General features: G+C 39.2%; 1 protein-coding gene across 1 annotated transcript in view; it reads left to right on the forward strand.

The window, feature by feature from the left end:
- Positions 1–4167: 4167 nt before the first annotated feature.
- The window catches only part of LOC139577797 (NACHT, LRR and PYD domains-containing protein 5-like), a 138331-nt gene continuing 122030 nt past the window's right edge, over positions 4168–20468 (forward strand). The window contains exons 1-10 of the mRNA XM_071404971.1: positions 4168–4618; positions 4871–5037; positions 5139–6939; positions 7023–7196; positions 7645–7818; positions 9753–9926; positions 10283–10456; positions 11276–11322; positions 11459–12002; positions 18783–19102. Coding sequence (XP_071261072.1) covers positions 4236–4618; positions 4871–5037; positions 5139–6939; positions 7023–7196; positions 7645–7818; positions 9753–9926; positions 10283–10456; positions 11276–11322; positions 11459–12002; positions 18783–19102 — 3958 coding nt within the window. The 5' untranslated portion in view covers positions 4168–4235. The remainder of the gene's footprint in view (positions 4619–4870; positions 5038–5138; positions 6940–7022; positions 7197–7644; positions 7819–9752; positions 9927–10282; positions 10457–11275; positions 11323–11458; positions 12003–18782; positions 19103–20468) is intronic.

Genomic DNA, 20468 nt, shown 5'->3' on the forward strand with positions numbered 1-20468 from the left:
CCATATAAACCATCTCTGGCGTGACCTGAAAATAGGTGCGCAGCAACAGTCCTCATCCAACCTGACAGAACTTGTCAGGATCTGCAGAGAAGAATTGGAGAAACTCCCCAAATACAGGTGTGCCAAGCTTGTAGCGTCATATCCAAGAATACCCAAGTACTGAATAAAGGGTCTGAATACTTATGTAAATGTGATATTTCCTGGTTCTTTTAAATAAAAAAAATTCTAAAAACCTGTTTTTGCTTTGTCATTATGGAGTATTGTTGAGGGGAATAAAAAAAAAAAATTTAATAAGGCTGTAACGAATCAAAATGTGTTAAAAGTCAAGATGCTGTATCTCCATGAAGACCAACAGGTCCCTGTATCATTATTCCTAGCTTGGCAGTGGTCCAGTGGTGTCTGGACAGAGTTCTACACACAGGGAGAGAGAGAGAGAGAGAGAAAGAGAGAGAGAGAAAGAGAGAGGTACACAGACACACACAGAGAGAGAGAGAGAGGGAGGTACACATGTAACAGTATAGCTTTAGTCCGTCCCCTGGCCCCGACCCGGGCGCGAACCAGAAATATGTGTATGGACCAATAACATCTGTTAAATATGTGTATGGACCAATAACATCTGTTAAATATGTGTATGGACCAATAACATCTGTTAAATATGTGTATGGACCAATAACATCTGTTAAATATGTGTATGGACCAATAACATCTGTTAAATATGTGTATGGACCAATAGCATCTGTTAAATATGTGTATGGACCAATAGCATCTGTTAAATATGTGTATGGACCAATAACATCTGTTAAATATGTGTATGGACCAATAACATCTGTTAAATATGTGTATGGACCAATAACATCTGTTAAATATGTGTATGGACCAATAACATCTGTTAAATATGTGTATGGACCAATAACATCTGTTAAATATGTGTATGGACCAATAACATCTGTTAAATATGTGTATGGACCAATAACATCTGTTAAATATGTGTATGGACCAATAACATCTGTTAAATATGTGTATGGACCAATAACATCTGTTAAATATGTGTATGGACCAATAACATCTGTTAAATATGTGTATGGACCAATAACATCTGTTAAATATGTGTATGGACCAATAGCATCTGTTAAATATGTGTATGGACCAATAGCATCTGTTAAATATGTGTATGGACCAATAACATCTGTTAAATATGTGTATGGACCAATAACATCTGTTAAATATGTGTATGGACCAATAACATCTGTTAAATATGTGTATGGACCAATAACATCTGTTAAATATGTGTATGGACCAATAACGTCTGTTAAATATGTGTATGGACCAATAACATTTGATTTAAATGGCCCCTGGGTGTTAGAATTCATAATTGAAAAATATATTGAGAAAGGTTGGTAAACCAATACATAGTCAGGGTTGGGGTCAATTCCATTTAAATTCCAGTCAATTCAGGAAGTAGACTGAAATTCGATTTGCAATTCTGGAATTTGGTTTACTTTCTGAATTGACTGGAATTAAAATGGAAGTGACCCCCATCATGTACATAGTCACTATGAAAATATAGACCTAAATGATATTTTTAGTAAAAGTTAAATATGGTGTTATCCTGTAGTGTTTTAATCTCTCTGTGTGTCTGTGTCTATTTCTGTGTGTTGTGAATTGGTGAGATATTGAAAAAATAATGAGTTGATTTGTATCACATTATTCTAGGTCAGTGTATTCCAAACCTCTCCTCTGGGACCCCAAGGGGCTGCATGTTTTAGTTCTTACCCGAGAACAAACACCTTAGATTAAACTAATTAACTCATTATCATCAAGCCTTTGATTAGTAGAATCAGTTGTGATAGGACAAAAACATTTATTTAGTTTTTATTAAAATGTTTATCTACCTGCCCAGGGACTACAGTTGAAAACGAGCCAGCTGGCTAAATCTGTCACATTTACAGACATGTTGATTGATGTGCAGAATCTCTGTCAAATACATTTTCAATAAATAAAATGAAAAGGAATGAAATGTATTTATGTGTCTCTGTGGTCCTTTAATAAATGTGATTAGTTCAATGTAACGTCATCTACTACACATTGTAATCAGTCTGTTTTGGGTTCTGCAGAATCATTGTTAATCATTGGTTACCCATCCTGTCATGTGACCCTAACCCTACCATAACAACACAGATATGACCGTCTAGCGTCCTTCTGCCGAACCTGGTTGTTGTCACACTGCCCTCTGCTGGTAGCACTGCAAAACATCACGCAATCAAATCCTGAAATAAAATAATACAAAATCCACTTTTACCAGATAGAATATGAATTTATGGGCTGAACACCTGCATGAAGTGTATGAAGACTTTATATGACATAAATATGAACATGTAATATAAACCTATACGCGTTGAACGCGTCGACTGTGTTGAAATGGGAAGTAGCCAACATTTTATAAGGAAGTAGAGAAACAACGGTCGAAGAAACATGTTTGAGGTTTGTAGCTTTTTACAATTTAATATAGAAAAGTGTTTGAGAACTTAGATTATTGTAGAGAGAGGTGATCTAGCGGTAAAACATCCGCAGAATTGTAAAGTTATTACAATACTGATTTCAACTTTCAAGAATAATCATTGTAGGTTTATATGTTGATTCATATTGATTATCCTAATTAATATGATGTGATGTTAAAGGCTATGAGGTATAGAGTAGTTGATATAGGCGATTGATAGCACATTATCGTGATTTGCTATCCGCGTGATCCCCAACACAGTCGACACTTTGCGTTGTTTCAATTCCCGAAAGAAGACGTGCATCGGAAATGTGTAAATCTGTCGCTAAAGAAACTAGTCCGTCTCGTCAAATCGGTCAAGTAAAAGTGACATGCAACAAATTGGCACATAAACGATGTAAATGTTGACTAAATCATGGTTCCCAAAAGTCGGTCCGGCTCTGAATTACCTGAATTTGAAACTCGTTGTCGTTCCAAAACGTTTTGCAACGGTTTGGTACGGTGTTCTCTAAGTAGTACACCCCAGCTCAACGATCAAACGTACTTGCCAGACAAACCAATGTTTCGATTTTTGGACATTTTCTTGCATAACAAAGCAATGCGTATCACCTTTTTAGGCAACTATTAAACCAGAACAAGAAACGATGGTGTGTAGGCTGTATTCTCTTAAAGGGTTAGGAAGAAATATCTGTCAGCTATTTTAACTTAAGCTCCCGAGTTGCGCAGCGGTCTAAAACACTGCATCACTACATACCCGGGTTCGATCGCGGGCTGTAACCGTCCGTGATCTGGAGACCCATAGGGCTGCGCACAATTTGGCCCAGCGTCGTGCGGGTTAGGGGACTTAATGTTACATAAATATGAACGTATAATATACAAACCTATACGTGTTGAACGAGTCGACTGTGTTGAAATGGGAATTAGCCAACATTTTATAAGGAAGTAGAGAAATAACGGTCGAAGAAACATGTTTGAGGTTTGTAGCTTTTTACAATTTAATATAGAAAAGTGTTTGAGAACTTAGACTATTGTACAGAGAGGTGATTTGGGGGGTAAAACATCTGCAGAATTGTGAAGTAAATACAATACTGATTTCAACTTTCAAGAATAATCATTTTAGGCTTTTATGTTGATTCATATTGATTATCCTAATTAATATGTGATGTTATAGGCTATGAGGTATAGAGTTGTTGTTATAGGCGATTGATTGCACATTATAATGTCTACTACCGTCTTTCAATGTAAAGTAGATGTCTATAATGTATTTTAGTTGTGTGTGGAGCCCATGTAGACTAGCTGTTGTTATGGAGTCAGGGGATCCAACCAGGTAGACTAGCTGTTGTTATGGAGTCAGGGGATCCAACCAGGTAGACTAGCTGTTGTTATGGAGTCAGGGGATCCAAGTCAAATCAAAATAATAGCTTATTGGATTGTGTATGTTTAATAACATATTGGACAGTGTATGTTTAATAACATATTGGACTGTTTATGTTTAATAACATATTGGACTGTGTATGTTTAATAACATATTGGACTGTGTATGTTTGAATAGAATATGAAGTCGCTGATTGTACTCTTTGACCACAGATAGAAAAAGTGTTGTCATTGTTTATGGTTCTTCAACAATGTTCAGAAATATTGACTGTTCTGTTATTTCATATTGTAGCTGAGTGAGCTGTGACTTACATCTAAAATTAGTCTCTCTGGGGAGAGAGAGGAGGAGACCACTGCCTCTAAAATGAGTCTCTCTGGGGAGAGAGAGGAGGGGACCACTGCCTCTAAAATTAGTATCTCTGGGGAGAGAGAGGAGGGGACCACTGCCTCTAAAACGAGTCTCTCTGGGGAGAGAGAGGAGGAGACCACTGCCTCTAAAATGAGTCTCTCTGGGGAAAGAGAGGAGGGGACCACTGCCTCTAAAATGAGTATCTCTGGGGAGAGAGAGGAGACCACTGCCTCTAAAATGAGTCTCTCTGGGGAGAGAGAGGAGGGGACCACTGCCTCTAAAATGAGTCTGTCTGGGGAGAGAGAGGAGGAGACCACTGCCTCTAAAATGAGTCTCTCTGGGGAGAGAGAGGAGGGGACCACTGCCTCTAAAATTACTCAAGACACCAGTTCTAAGAGGTAAGAGATTAAATGTAAAATATACAGTTATCTTAAAGATATAAACTAAAGAGAAAAGTGTTCCCACATTACATAAACTGTAGGTCTACATCATTCATTTAAAAGGCCAACAATGGATTTACCAATTGCAGACTGTAGCTTTATAAAGCAACATCAGGATTTCTAGAGGTTCCACTATACAGTTGTTAAAATGAAGTAGATGAGGTATTGATGTAATATTGATGAGGTGATCTGTCTCCCTGTTTTGTTCAGTATCCAGAATCCCAGAGCAGAGTCACCTACAACCAGCCTGCTATCAATGAAGAGTGATCAGCCACCTGCTTTCAGCCAGGAACCATTACCAGATGACAATAAGGAAGTGGAGAGTTTGGGCAGTGAGGATGCATTAAAGATCACACACAACCTTCTGGACAGAAGAAGTAAGACTGTGTTTCATTCAATATTACAAAGAACGGTACAAAGGCCCTTATAAAACACACAAACAAACTTATGAGTCCCAACTCTCATTGTTTTCCTACAGGTCAAACTCTGCTGACAGTCCAACAAGACATTAAGGCTAAACTGAAACACAAGTATCAACACATATCTGAAGGAATTGGACACCATGGAAACAAAAGTCTGTTCAAGGACATCTACACAGAGCTCTACATCACAGAGGGTGGAAGTGGAGGGCTCAATACTGAACATGAGGTTAGACAGATAGAGATGGCATCCAAGATACAAACTACACAAGAGACATCAATCAAATGCAATGACATCTGCAAGCCTTTACCTGGACAAGACAAACCTATCAGAACTGTGCTGACAAAAGGAATCGCTGGCATTGGAAAAACAGTCTCTGTGCAGAAGGTCATCCTTGACTGGGCAGAGGGAAAAGCAAATCAGGACGTTAATTTCATGTTTCCTCTTCCTTTCCGTGATCTGAACCTGAAAAAGGACCAATACAGTCTGATGCAACTTCTTTCCCACTACTTCCCAGAGCTGAAAGAGATTGACAGCATTGAAGATGGTGAAACCAAAACTGTTTTCATTTTTGATGGTCTGGATGAGTCTCGACTTCCTCTAGACTTCAAAAACAATGAGAAGTGCTGTGATGTCACGAAGCCAACCTCAGTGGACGTGCTGCTGACAAACCTCATCGAGGGGAATCTGCTTCCCTCTGCTCTCCTCTGGATAACCTCACGGCCTGCAGCAGCCAATCAGATCCCTCCTGATTGTATTAACCGGGTGACAGAGGTACGAGGGTTCAATGATCCACAGAAGGAGGAGTACTTCAGGAAGAAAATCACAGATCAGAATATGGCCAATGAAATCATCAAACACATGAAGACATCAAGGAGCCTCCACATCATGTGCCACATGCCAGTATTCTGTTGGATATCAGCCACTGTCCTTGAGATGATCCTGAAAGAGGCATGGAAGGATGAAGTCCCCAAAACTCTGACCCAGATGTACTCACACTTCATACTCATCCAAATCATTGTGAAGAACAGGAAGTACAACAAAGCCACAGAGACAAACTTGAAGGAACCGTCTCAGTCAGACAAAGAGATGATCCTGAAACTGGCAAAGCTGGCTTTCCAACAACTGCAGAAGGGCAACCTGATCTTCTATGAGGAGGACCTGAGAGAGTGTGGCCTTGATGTCACAGAGGCATCAGAGTACTCAGCATTGTGTACAGAGATCTTTAAAGAAGAATCTGGGCTGTACCAAGAGAAGGTCTACAGCTTTGTGCATCTGAGCATTCAGGAGTTTCTAGCAGCAGTGCATGCTTTAGAATCATGTCTGGACAAGAAGGAAAATGTTTTCTCCCCCACTAGTGATGATGAAGAGAAGGAGTCAATCCAGTTGTCTGACTTACACAGGAGCGCAGTGGACCAGGCCTTGAAGAGTGAGAATGGACACCTGGACCTGTTCCTCCGCTTCCTTCTGGGTCTCTCACTGGCGTCCAATCAGAATCTGTTAAGAGGCCTTCTGACACAGACAGGAAGTACAACACAGAGCAATGAGGAAATAGTTGAGAGAACAGTCAGGTACCTTTCAGACAAGATCAAAAGGGAATCCTCACCAGAAAGGATCATCAACTTGTTCCACTGTCTGAATGAACTTGGTGCCAACTCTCTAGTTGAAAACATGCAGACCTCCATGCGATCAGGAACTCTTTCAGAAACAGAGCTAAAACCTAACCAATGTTCAGCCCTGGCCTACCTGTTACTGATGTCAGAGGAGGTGCTGGAGGAGTTTGACCTGAAGACATACAACACATCAGAGAAAGGTTATCAGAGGTTGCAGCCGGTAGTGAAAACCTGCAAGAGAGCACTGTAAGTTCTGTTATTGAGTTGATGTTTACAGTATCATTATAATGAAGGATTTGTATATCTAACAGATTATCTCCTCTCTCCAGACTGGATCACTGTAAGCTCACATATACATTCTGTGAGACTCTGGCCTCAGCTCTGCAGACACCAAACTCCCCCCTGAGAGAACTGGACCTCAGCTACAATGACCTGGAAGACAGAGGAGTGGAGCTGCTCTGTGTTGGACTAACCAGTCCACTCTGCAACATACAGACACTAGTGTGAGTTAAATATCTTGACTGAGTTAGTATGTACTTAACATTGTTTAATCATGTCCTTCTGTTATTGTCTTAATGCATCTCATTATTCTTAAAGCTTTGCATATTTGACAGTGTATCGACATATCCCCTCTCTCCAGACTGGATGGCTGTAAACTCACATATAAATCCTGTGAGACTCTGGCCTCAGCTCTGCAGACACCAAACTCCCCCCTGGGAGAACTGGACCTCAGCTACAATGACCTGGAAGACAGAGGAGTGGAGCTGCTCTGTGATGGACTAACCAGTCCACTCTGCAACATACAGACACTAGTGTGAGTTAAATATCTTGACTGAGTTAGTATGTATTTAACATTGGTTAATCATGTCCTTCTGTTATTGTCTTAATGCATCTCATTATTGTTAAAGCTTTGTATATTTAACAGTGTATCGACATATCCCCTCTCTCCAGACTGGATGGCTGTAAACTCACATATAAATCCTGTGAGACTGTGGCCTCAGCTCTGCAGACACCAAACTCCCCCCTGAGAGAACTGGACCTCAGCTACAATAACCTGGAAGACAGAGGAGTGGAGCTGCTCTGTGTTGGACTAACCAGTCCACTCTGCAACATACAGACACTAGTGTGAGTTAACTTTCTTCAGTATGAGTTATTATGTGGATGTTTTAAACCTGTTGAGGATAGAGGGCGCTATTTTCACTTTGGGGAAAAATCGTGCCCAATTTAAACTGCCTCGTACTCTATTCTTGCTCGTACAATATGCATATTATTATTACTATTGGATAGAAAACACTCTCAAGTTTCTAAAACCGTTTGAATTATATCTGTGAGTAAAACAGAACTCATTTTGCAGCAAACTTCCTGTCAGAAAGTGAAAAATCTGAAATCGAGGCTCTGTTCCAGGGCCTGCCTATCATTTTGCTTGAAATGTATGACTATACATGCACTTCATACGCCTTCCACTAGATGTCAATAGGCTGTGAGAGGTGAAATGGGGTTTCTAGGTATTTCTATGGTCAAAAGAGAGCGCTTTGAATGACATGACCCTCCGAATTCCTTTGTTCAGGAAGCGCATAAAGGTCACCAGTATTGGCTTCTGAAAAGCATTCGCTATAGACGCCTAATATCTCCGGCTTTGATTTTATTTGATAAATGTGATAATATCATCGTAAAGTATGTTTTTTCAATATAGTTTTATCCGATTATTGAAATTTTTTCGGGAGTTTAGGCGTGTTGCGTTCTTTGCGTTTGGTGACGAAGGAGAGCTTAGCGCCACTTGGCTAGTTTTGCTTGCTCATTCGAGAGGGAAAAATGCCTTTCTAAAACCAAACAACGATTGTTCTGGACAAAGGACCCATTGTACAACATTCTGATGGAAGATCATCAAAAGTAGGACCCATTTATGATGTTATTTCATATATCTGTTGAACATGTTTACTTTTAGTTTGCGCCCAGATTTTGGGCACTCTCTCGCCATAACGTAAGCTGCATGTCGTAATGAAGTTATTTTTAGAATTCTAACACGGCGATTGCATTAATAACTAGTGTATCTATCATTTCCTATACAACATGTATTTTTTAGTAAAGTTTATGAATAGTTATTTGGTCAGAATAGGTGAGTGTCAGAAATATATCCGGACATTCTGGGAAAAAGATGCTAAGTTTTCACAATGTATAACCACGGATTTCAGCTCTAAATATGCACATTTTCGAACAAACCATATATGTATTGTGTAATATGATGTTATAGGACTGTCATCTGATGAAGTTTATGAAGGTTAGTGAAAAAATTTATATATTTTGCTGGTTTATTCGCTATCGCTAATGTGCCTATTGTTATCGCTAACGTGCCTTGAATGAATGAATGCGGTTGTGTGGTAGGCTATTGTAGTAAGCTAATATAATGCTATATTGTGTTTTCGCTGTAAAACACTTAAAAAATCGGAAATATTAACTGGATTCACAAGATGTTTGTCTTTAATTTGCTGTACACCATGTATTTTTCAGAAATGTTTTATGATGAGTATTTAGGTATTTCACGTTGGTCTCTATAATTACTCTGGCTGCTTCGGTGCTATTTTTGATGGTAGCTGTGATGGTAGCTGCAATGTAAAACTGATTTATACCTCAAATATGCACATTTTTCGAACAAAAAATAGATTTATTGTATAACATGTTATAAGACTGTCATCTGATGAAGTTGTTTCTTGGTTAGTTTGGTTGGTTCTTGGTTAGTTTGCTTGGTTATGTGCAAGCTACCTGTGCTGTGAAAAATGTCTGTGCTTTTTTGTATTTGGTGGTGAGCTAACATAAATATACGTGGTGTTTTCGCTGTAAAACATTTAAAAAATCGGACATGTTGACTGGATTCACAAGATGTGTATCTTTCATTTGCTGTATTGGACTTGTTAATGTGTGAAAGTTAAATATTTCTAAAAAATATCTTTTGAATTTCGCACTCTGCCTTTTCAGTGGAATGTGGGAGGAGTTCCGCTAGCGGAACCCCGGGGCTAGACAGGTTTAAACATGTGTTAATCATGTGCTCTTCTGCCCTCTAGGCTGGGTCAGTGTGGTCTGACAGAGGGTTGCTGTTCAGATCTGGCCTCAGTCCTGAGTTCACCCAACTCACAACTGAAACACCTGGAGCTGAGAGACAATGACCTGCAGGACTCAGGAGTTACACTGCTGTCTTCTGGACTGGAGGATCCAGACTGTAAACTACACACACTGGGGTAAGTACAGCTGTTTCAGTCAGGTCTGTACTGAGCTGAGTTACACTGCTGTCTGCTGGACTGGAGGATCCAGACTGTAAACTACACACACTGGGGTAAGTACAGCTGTTTCAGTCAGGTCGGTACTGAGCTGAGTTACACTGCTGTTTGCTGGACTGGAGGATCCCGACTGTAAACTACACTCACTGGGGTAAGTACAGCTGTTTCAGTCAGGTCTGTACTGAGCTTAGTAAAACAAATAGTCTGAAAATCTGATGTTTTATCACAATGCTTGTGTCATGGACAAATGTATGGGTTTCCTACAAGATGATTGACACCAGTACACCAACCTAGACAGCTGTTGTGTCTCTCTGTAGGCTGTCTGGCTGTCTGGTCACAGAGGAGGGCTGTGCTGCTCTGTCTTCAGCTCTGAGGTCAAACCCCTCCCACCTGAAAGAGCTGGACCTGAGCTACAATCACCCAGGAGACTCTGCAGGGGGACTGCTTTCAGCTGCTCTGGTGGATCCCACATATAAACTGATGAAGCTGAAGTAAGTCAGAATAGATGTCCTAATAGTGTGAGCAGCGGTTGTGTCATATGTAGTGTAGTAGGGTCAGTAACATGAGGGCATGATGGGAGAATTAAGAGGAAGTTTACCCAGCAGGCTTAGCACTCCATCACAGCATACATCATCACCACATGAATACTCTTCTTCTGCATCTCTGATATCCTGTTTGAATTGTACTCTGTTCTGTATGCAGTAGGTAGGATAGAATACCTGTATGTCTCTAGTAAGGAATTGTACTCCGTTCTGTATGGAGTAGGTAGTATAGAATACTTGTATGTCTCTAGTAATGAATTGTACTCCATTCTGTATGCAGTAGGTAGGATAGAATACCTGTATATCTCTAGTAATGAATTGTACTCCGTTCTGTATGCAGTAGGTAGTTTAGAATACTTGTATGTCTCTAGTAATGAATTGTACTCCGTTCTGTATGCAGTAGGTAGGATAGAATACCTGTATGTCTCTAGTAAGGAATTGTACTCCGTTCTGTATGCAGTAGGTAGTATAGAATACTTGTATGTCTCTAGTAATGAATTGTACTCCGTTCTGTATGCAGTAGGTAGGATAGAATACCTGTATATCTCTAGTAATGAATTGTACTCCGTTCTGTATGCAGTAGGTAGGATAGAATACCTGTATGTCTCTAGTAATGAATTGTACTCCGTTCTGTATGCAGTAGGTAGGATAGAATACCTGTATGTCTCTAGTAATGAACTTGGATAGTGCACCAGAACACAACAATATGGTTTAAATGTTGACTGCTTTATTAGGTCTTTGTCAGTCAATAACCTGTTTCTCCTACAGTGTGGATCATGGTGGAGAGTGCAGGCTGAAATCAGGGCTGAGGAAATGTAAGTCTCTTCAATCCTAATTAACTGCATATTCAGAACTATAGTAACATAGTAACTATTCAATACTTGTTCTGTTCCTACAAAACAACATTTTATGTGAAGATGTGGTTTGATTATACTCTCCTTTTGTCTACAGATGCCTGTCATCTCACCCTGGACCCAAATACAGCAAACCCAAACCTGATACTGTCTGAGGGGAACAGGAAGGTGACATGGGTGGAAGAGAAGCAGCATTATGAAGACCCTCCAGACAGATTTGACTGTCATCCCCAAGTTCTCTGCAGAGAAGGCTTATCTGGATGTCGTTATTACTGGGAGGTGGAGATGGATGGTGACATGGCAGACATTGGTGTGGTGTACAAAGGAATAAACAGGAAGGGAGATGAGGATGACAGTAGAATTGGAGCCAATAGGAAGTCCTGGAGTTTATACTGCTATGATAGTGGTTATTTATTTTGCCAAGCTGGAGTCAACAGATCCATCTCTGGTCCTGTTCCTAACAGAGTTGGAGTGTTTCTGGACTGGTCAGCTGGTACTTTGTCCTTCTATATTGTGTCCTCCTCTGGTACACTGACACACCTTTACACAGAACACACCACATTCACTGAACCCCTCTATCCTGGATTTGAGGTTTCCTCCTCAGTGACCCTGTGTCAGATAGATGACCAACACATTCAGAGGTGAGTCATAGCAATGTTTTATCCTTTATTTCCCTCTGGAATCATTTCTATAATTAGATTAGTAGTAGTGGTGTGTTTTAATGTGTTCTGTTAGACCTATAGTATGTTAGATTAGTAGTAGTAGTGTGGTTTAATGTGTTCTGTTGGACCTACAGACAGTTAGATTAGTAGTAGTAGTGGTGTGTTTCAATGTGTTCTGTTGGACCTACAGACAGTTAGATTAGTAGTAGTGGTGTGTTTTAATGTGTTCTGTTGGACCTACAGACAGTTAGATTAGTAGTAGTTATATTAGTAGTAGTTACAGTATATTAGTAGTATTGGTGTGTTTTAATGTGTTCTGTTGGACCTACAGTCAGTTAGATTAGTAGTAGTGGTGTGATTTAATGTGTTCTAGTGGACCTACAGACAGTTAGATTAGTAGTAGTGGTGTGTTTTAATGTGTTCTGTTGGACCTACAGACAGCTAGATTAGTAGTAGTAGTGGTGTGTTTTAATGTGTTCTGTTGGACCTACAGACAGTTAGATTAGTAGTAGTGGTGTGTTTTAATGTGTTCTGTTGGACCTACAGACAGTTAGATTAGTAGTAGTGGTGTGTTTTAATGTGTTCTGTTGGACCTACAGACAGTTAGATTAGTAGTAGTGGTGTGTTTTAATGTGTTCTGTTGGACCTACAGACAGTTAGATTAGTAGAAGTGGTGTGTTTTAATGTGTTCTGTTGGACCTACAGACAGTTAGATTAGTAGTAGTGGTGTGTTTTAATGTGTTCTGTTGGACCTACAGACAGTTAGATTAGTAGTAGTGGTGTGTTTTAATGTGTTCTGGTGGACCTACAGACAGTTAGATTGGTAGTAGTGGTGTGTTTTAATGTGTTCTTTTGGACCTACAGACAGTTAGATTAGTAGTAGTTATATTAGTAGCAGTTATATTAGTAGTAGTTAGATTAGTAGTAGTGGTGTGTTTTAATGTGTGCTGTTGGACCTACAGACTGTTAGATTAGTAGTAGTGGTGTGTTTTAATGTGTTCTGTTGGACCTACAGACTGTTAGATTAGTAGTAGTGGTGTGTTTTAATGTGTTCTGTTGGACCGACAGACAGTTAGATTAGTAGTAGTGGTGTGATTTAATGTGTTCTAGTGGACCTACAGACAGTTAGATTAGTAGTAGTGGTGTGTTTTAACTTCTAGTTCCTCCCAAACCCGGATCCGGGAGCACCCCCATCAGTAAAAAAGCTGACTAGCATAGCCTAGCATAGCGTCACAAGTAAATACTAGCATCTAAATATCATTAAATCACAAGTCCAAGACACCAGATGAAAGATACACATCTTGTGAATCCAGCCATCATTTCTGATTTTTAAAATGTTTTACAGGGAAGACACAATATGTAAATCTATTAGCTAACCACGTTAGCAAAAGACACCACTTTTTTTACTCCACCAGTTTTTTACTCCATCAGTAGCTATCACAATTTCGACCAAATAAAGATATAAATAGCCACTAACCAAGAAACAACTTCATCAGATGACAGTCTGATAACATATTTATTGTATAGCATATGTTTTGTTAGAAAAATGTGCATATTTCAGGTATAAATCATAGTTTACCATTGCAGCCACCATCACAACTATCACCAAAGCGACTAGAATAACTACAGAGAGCAACGTGTATTACCTAATTACTCATCATAAAACATTTCTTAAAAATACACAGCGTACAGCAATTGAAAGACACAGATCTTGTGAATCCAGACAATATTTCAGATTTTCTAAGTGTTTTACAGCGAAAACACAATATAGCGTTATATTAGCATACCACAATAGCAAACATCACAATAGCATTGATTCAAGCCAAACATAGCGATTACGTATAAACCACCAAAATATATTAATTTTTTCACTAACCTTCTCAGAATTCTTCAGATGACAGTCCTATAACATCATATTACACAATGCATATAGAGTTTGTTCGAAAATTTGCATATTTAGCGGCACAAATCGTGGTTATACAATGAGAAAAGTAGCCAAGCTGCAAAGAAAATGTCAGGAGAAATCTTGGGAAAGGCACCTATTCTAATCGAAAACTATTCATAAACTTGACTAAAAAATACAAGTTGGACAGCAAATGACAGATAAATTAGTTCTTAATGCAATCGCTGGGTTAGATTTTTAAAATTAACGTTACTTCAAGCATACAGCGTGCGCTAAAGCGAGACCGCACCGAAATTCATGGCGGAAATATTATTTAACATTTGTCAACATAAGTACGAATTAACAGCATAAAGACTGCTTACTATTAGCTGAGCTTCCATCAGAATCTTGGGCAAGGTGTCCTTTCTCCAGAACAATCGTCTTTGGGTTGAAAGATGTCCTCTTGTCCGGTCGAAATAGCCGCTAATGTTAGCCACCAACTGGAGAGGTGTCCAACTCGTGAAAGCGCATGACAAAGAAATCCCAGAAAATCGCAATAAACTGCTATAAACTGCTATAAGTCGGTTTAAATTAACTACCTTATGATGTCTTTAACACCTATAACGAATAAAAACATGACCGGAGATATAGAACTACTAAAACGAAAGCGTTTGCAGGACGCCATTGTGATGTCTTCTTGCGCCAGGCGCACCGTTGAAAAGGACGGTACTTCCGTTCCACGGTCTTATATAAGGTCCCAGATTGCGCAATCCACTCCATTCAAATTCTCCCCGCTTACTGACATCTAGAGGAAGACGTATGCAGTGCATGTAGCCCGATGGCTTACATGGGGACTTATAAACTGACCTAAGAACAGGGACCTCGATTTCTGAAATCTCACTCCCTGACAGGAAATGTGCTGCAGAATGAGTTCTGTTTCACTCAGAGAAATAATTCAAACGGTTTTAGAAACTAGAGAGTGTTTCCTATCCAATAGTAATAATAATATGCATATTGTATGAGCAAGAATTGAGTACGAGGCAGTTTAATTTGGGAACTCATTTTTACTAAGTCGAAATGGCGTTAAATATTAAATAAATAAATAAATATTAAATATTTCTAAAAAATATCTTTTGAATTTCGCGCCCTGCACTTGGACGGGCTGTTGTCATAAGTGTACCGGCACCGCCCTGCAGCCATAACAGGTTAACAGGTTAACATAGGCTCAAGAAGTTAACCTGTTATGGCTGCAGGGCGGTGCCGGTACACTTATGACAACAGCCCGTCCAAGTGCAGGGCGCGAAATTCAAAAGATATTTTTTAGAAATATTTAACTTTCACACATTAACAAGTCCAATACAGCAAATGAAAGATAAACATCTTGTGAATCCAGCCAACATGTCCGATTTTTATAATGTTTTACAGCGAAAACACCACGTATATTTATGTTAGCTCACCACCAAATACAAAAAAGGACAGACATTTTTCACAGCACAGGTAGCATGCACAAAACCAACCTAACTAACCAAGAACCAACCAAACTAACCAAGAAACAACTTCATCAGATGACAGTCTTATAACGTGTTATACAATAAATCTATGTTTTGTTCGAAAAATGTGCATATTTGAGGTATAAATCAGTTTTACATTGCAGCTACCATCACAGCTACCGTCACAAATAGCACCGAAGCAGCCAGAGTAATTACAGACACCAACGTCAAATACCTAAATACTCATCATAAAACATTTCTGAAAAATACATGGTGTACAGCAAATTAACCTTTCACGAGCCTCTACCCCGGATCCGGGAGCACCCCCCACACCCCCCACACACTAATTAGCATACCTAGCATAGCTTCAAAAGTAGATAATAGCATCTAAATATCATTAAATCACAAGTCCAAGACACCAGATGAAAGATACAGATCTTGTGAATAAAGCCACCATTTCAGATTTTTAAAATGTTTTACAGGGAAGACAAAATATGTAAATCTATTAGCTAAACACGTTAGCAAAATACACCACTATTCTAACTCCATCAGTTTCTTACTCCTTCAGGTGCTATCACCAATTCGGCTCAACTAAGATATTGATATCCACTAACCAAGAAAAAACCTCTTCAGATGACAGTCTGATAACATATTCATGGTATAGGATAGTTTTTGTTAGAAAAAAGTGCATATTTCAGGTAGAAATCACAGTTTACAATTGCACCGACCATCACAAATCGACTAGAATTACTAGATAGAGCAACGTGTATGACCAATTTACTCATCATAAAACATTTCATAAAAATAGACAAAGCATAGCAATGGAAAGACCCAGTTCTTGTGATTTCAGACCATATTTCAGATTTTCTAAGCGTTTTACAGCGAAAACACAATAAATCGATAAGTTAGCATACCACATGAACAAACGTTACCAGAGCATCGATTCCAGCCAAAGAGCGCTATAACGTAATCACCGCCAAAATATATTAATTTTTTCACTAACCTTCTCAGAATTCTTCCGATGACACTCCTGTAACATCATTTTACAATATACATATACAGTTTGTTCGAAAAGGTGCATATTTAGCCATACAAAACCGTGGTTACACAATAAAAATACTAGGAAATCAAGCCTCAATATGTCTGACGTCATCTATCAGAGTGATCTAGTTTAATTGAAAGCTAATCATATACTTGACTAAAAAATACAGGGTTGACAGCAATCGAAAGACAAATTAGTTCTTAATGCAACCGCGGATTTACATTTTTAAAATTATCCTTACTTTTCAATACAGGGTTGGCCAAGTGAAGCTATACCAAACAAAATGGCGAATTATGCGTTTAAAATATTTCGACAGAAACACGGTTTATCATATTAAATATTGCTTACTTTGAGCTGTTCTTCCATCATATTCTTGGGCAATGTATCCTTTCTATGTTATAAACGTCTTTTGGTCGATAGATGTCCTCTGTCCTTCGAAATGTCCACCACCAACGACCGACTCCCTAAAACGTGTCCAAACTTTCAGAACGCACAACAAAGAAATTCCTCAAAATCGCACTAAACGGATATAAATTGATATAAAACGGCTCAAATTAACTACATTATGATGTTTTTAACAACTATAACGACTGAAAACATGACCGGAGAAATATTGCTGGTTAGAAAACGATTTGGAACGAGGCAGGTCCGATGGCCTTCACGCTTGAGGCGCACGTTGAGAAAGGACGGTCTCTGTACATTTTTGTCATTTATAATGGCTGTGAACGTCCCATCGACTTCATTGAAAACGTGATGACGTACAGACACCCAGAGGAAGACGTAGGCAGTGTCGGTTTCTTCATAGCATTCACTGTGGCCTTATAAACAGACCCCAGATCAGAGGTAAAACTTTCTGAAATCTGAACCCTGTCATGAAAAGTGCTGTAGAAATTGTTCTGTACCACTCAGAGACAAAATTCCAACTTCTATAGAAACTAGAAGGTGTTTTCTATCCAATAATAACAATAATATGCATATTGTACGATCAAGAATTTAGCACGAGGCAGTTTAATTTGGAGACACAAATATGCTAATGCGGAACAGCACCCCCTATAGTTGCAAGAAGTTAAAGACAAACATCTTGTGAATCCAGCCAATATTTCCGATTTCTTAAGTGTTTTACAACGAAAACACAATATAGCATTATATTAGCTTACCACAATAGCCAGAAACACAAGCCATTTACCAGCAGCAAAAGTTAGCGATCGTAGCAAACCAGCAAAAGATATATAATTTTTGACTAACCTTGATAAGCTTCATCAGAAGACAGTCCTATAACATCAGGTTATACATACACTTATGTTTTGTTCGAAAATGTGCATATTTAGAGCTGAAATCAGTGGTTATACATTGTGCTAACGTAGCATCTTTTTCCCAGAATGTCCGGATATTTTTATGACACTCACCTATTCTGACCAAATAACTATTCATAAACGTTACTAAAAAATACATGTTGTATAGGAAATGATAGATACACTAGTTCTTAATGCAATCGCCGTGTTAGAATTCTAAAAATAACTTCATTACGACATCCAGCTTACGTTATAGCGAGAGAGTGCCCAAAATCTGGGCGCAAACTATTAGTAAACATGTTCCGACAGATATATGAAATAGCATCATAAATGGGTCCTACTTTTGTTGAGCTTCCATCAGAATGTTGTACAAGGGGTCCTTTGTCGGGAACAATCGTTGTTTGGTTTTAGAACGGCCTTTTTCCCTCTCGATTTAGCAACTTGCCAAGTGGCACGAATCTCTCCATCGTCAACAAACGGAAGAGAGCGGAACACGGCAAAACTCCCGAAAAAAATTCAATAATCTGATTAAACTATATTGAAAAAACATACTTTACGATGATATTGTCACATGTATCAAATAAAATCAAAGCCGGAGATATTAGTCGTCCATAACGTCAGCTTATCAGAAGGCAAATCCAGGTCCCTCCTCGCACTCTCCAGAAAACAGGAAACTGGTGACACGTCATGCCAAGAGCTATGATTCGAGTCCAGATCAAGTTACACACTCAATTTCTTCTCTCACTACTTGTCGACATCTAGTGGAAGACGTATGAAGTGCATCTAAACTAATAAATATCAAGGACTTTAATAGGCAGCCCCTAGAACAGTGCATAGATTTCAGATTTTCCACTTCCTGTCAGGAAGTTTGCTGCAAAAGGAGTTCTGTTTTACTCACAGATATAATTCAAACGGTTTCAGAAACTAGAGAGTGTTTTCTATCCAATAGTAATAATAATATGCATATTGTACGAGCAAGAATTGAGTACGAGGCCGTTTAAATTGGGCACGATTTTCCCCCAAAGTGAAAACAGCGCCCTCTGTCCTCAACAGGTTAATCAGTCTATCCTTCTGCTTTACCAACACCAGAGACCATGGTGGAGAGTGTTGGATCAAGCCTGGACCTGAGGACACCATAGACCATGGTGGAGAGTGTTGGATCAAGCCTGGACCTGAGAACACCAGAGACCATGGTGGAGATAGTTGTGTCAAGCCTGGACCTGAGAACACCAGAGACCATGGTGGAGAGAGTTGGATCAAGCCTGGACCTGAGAACACCAGAGACCATGGTGGAGAGTGTTGGATCAAGCCTGGACCTGAGAACACCAGAGACCATGGTGGAGAGTGTTGGATCAAGCCTGGACCTGAGAAATGTGAGTGTTAACTGATTTTAATTGTTTTTAAAGGAAAATAGTTGTTAAGCGTTCATTATTCACAATCATGCTCTATTTTGTCTAAACAGACTTAAAGGTAGAGTCAGCAATATGACGTAGAAGCACAAAGTAAACAGCATAGTGGGTCAATTTCTACAACAACTGAGAGCGTTGGAGCACAAGGCTAAACTTCTCCGCTGTAAGAGAGTGAAGAGAACCCTTGCACATGGGCAGATACTGTGTGTGACTGTGTGAGAGAGAAGTCAGGCATCTTGCTCATCACAATATCTGTGGTGCTGCTCGTACATCATCATTTAGCTGACTCTACCTTTAAGCTCTCATCCTAGGATCTACCAGAAATCAGATTCCCAACATCTACAAAATATGGACCAGAACGATGTTGTTTCCTGCTTCCACAAACATTAATTAATATAACACTTATGTCAGATTATGGTATGCTAATGAGTGTACATTCTGAGACTGTTGCTCACTGATATTCATTTTTATTACAAGTCTATTTAATAATTATTAATTCATTATTCGACAATATTGTCCATTTTAAATAACAACTACTTTTGACTTTAGGGATTCCTCAGAGTTGTAAGACCTGTGACCATGTTGAGGTAAGTCATAATGACAATTCTTACTTTTACATATCTGCAGGAGTCAGGCACAGTCTCAAAGCCAGGTGTGTACCAACCAACCATTCATACTGGGATATAGGCAGTCCTGTGTTCTGCTTTAGTAATATAGACACAGTCTCAAAGCCAGGTGTGTACTGACCAACCATTCATACTGGGATATAGACAGTCCTGTGTTCTGCTTTAGTAATATCAACACAGTCTCAAAGCCAGGTATGTCCTGACCAACCATTCATACTGGGATATAGACAGTCCTGTGTTCTGCTTTAGTAATATAAACACAGTCTCAAAGCCAGGTGTGTCCTGACCAACCATTCATACTGGGATATAGACAGTCCTGTGTTCTGCTTTAGTAATATAAACACTGTCTCAAAGCCAGGTGTGTACTGATCAACCATTCATACTGGGATATAGACAGTCCTGTGTTCTGCTTGTAGGCATGCAGGATTTTAGCTGTTGTCATATTTTGTCATTAGACAGTTTAATTGATAATTCACCAGCATTCCATGTAACATTGAATAAATACATTAGATTAGTTACTAATGGGCCAGTTTCCCAGACACAGATTAAGTCTAGTCCTGGACCTTAAAGAACTTTCTATTGAAACTTCCATTGAGCATGCTTTTTAGTCCAGCACTAGACTCAATCTGTGTCCAGAAAACAAGCCCCATATGTGTTACTGACATGCTTGTCCTTGTTCAGGACTCCACACACTGGCTTCCGAT

The sequence above is a fragment of the Salvelinus alpinus genome, chromosome 6 (assembly GCF_045679555.1).
Source record: "Salvelinus alpinus chromosome 6, SLU_Salpinus.1, whole genome shotgun sequence".
Taxonomy (NCBI): Eukaryota; Metazoa; Chordata; class Actinopteri; order Salmoniformes; family Salmonidae; genus Salvelinus; species Salvelinus alpinus.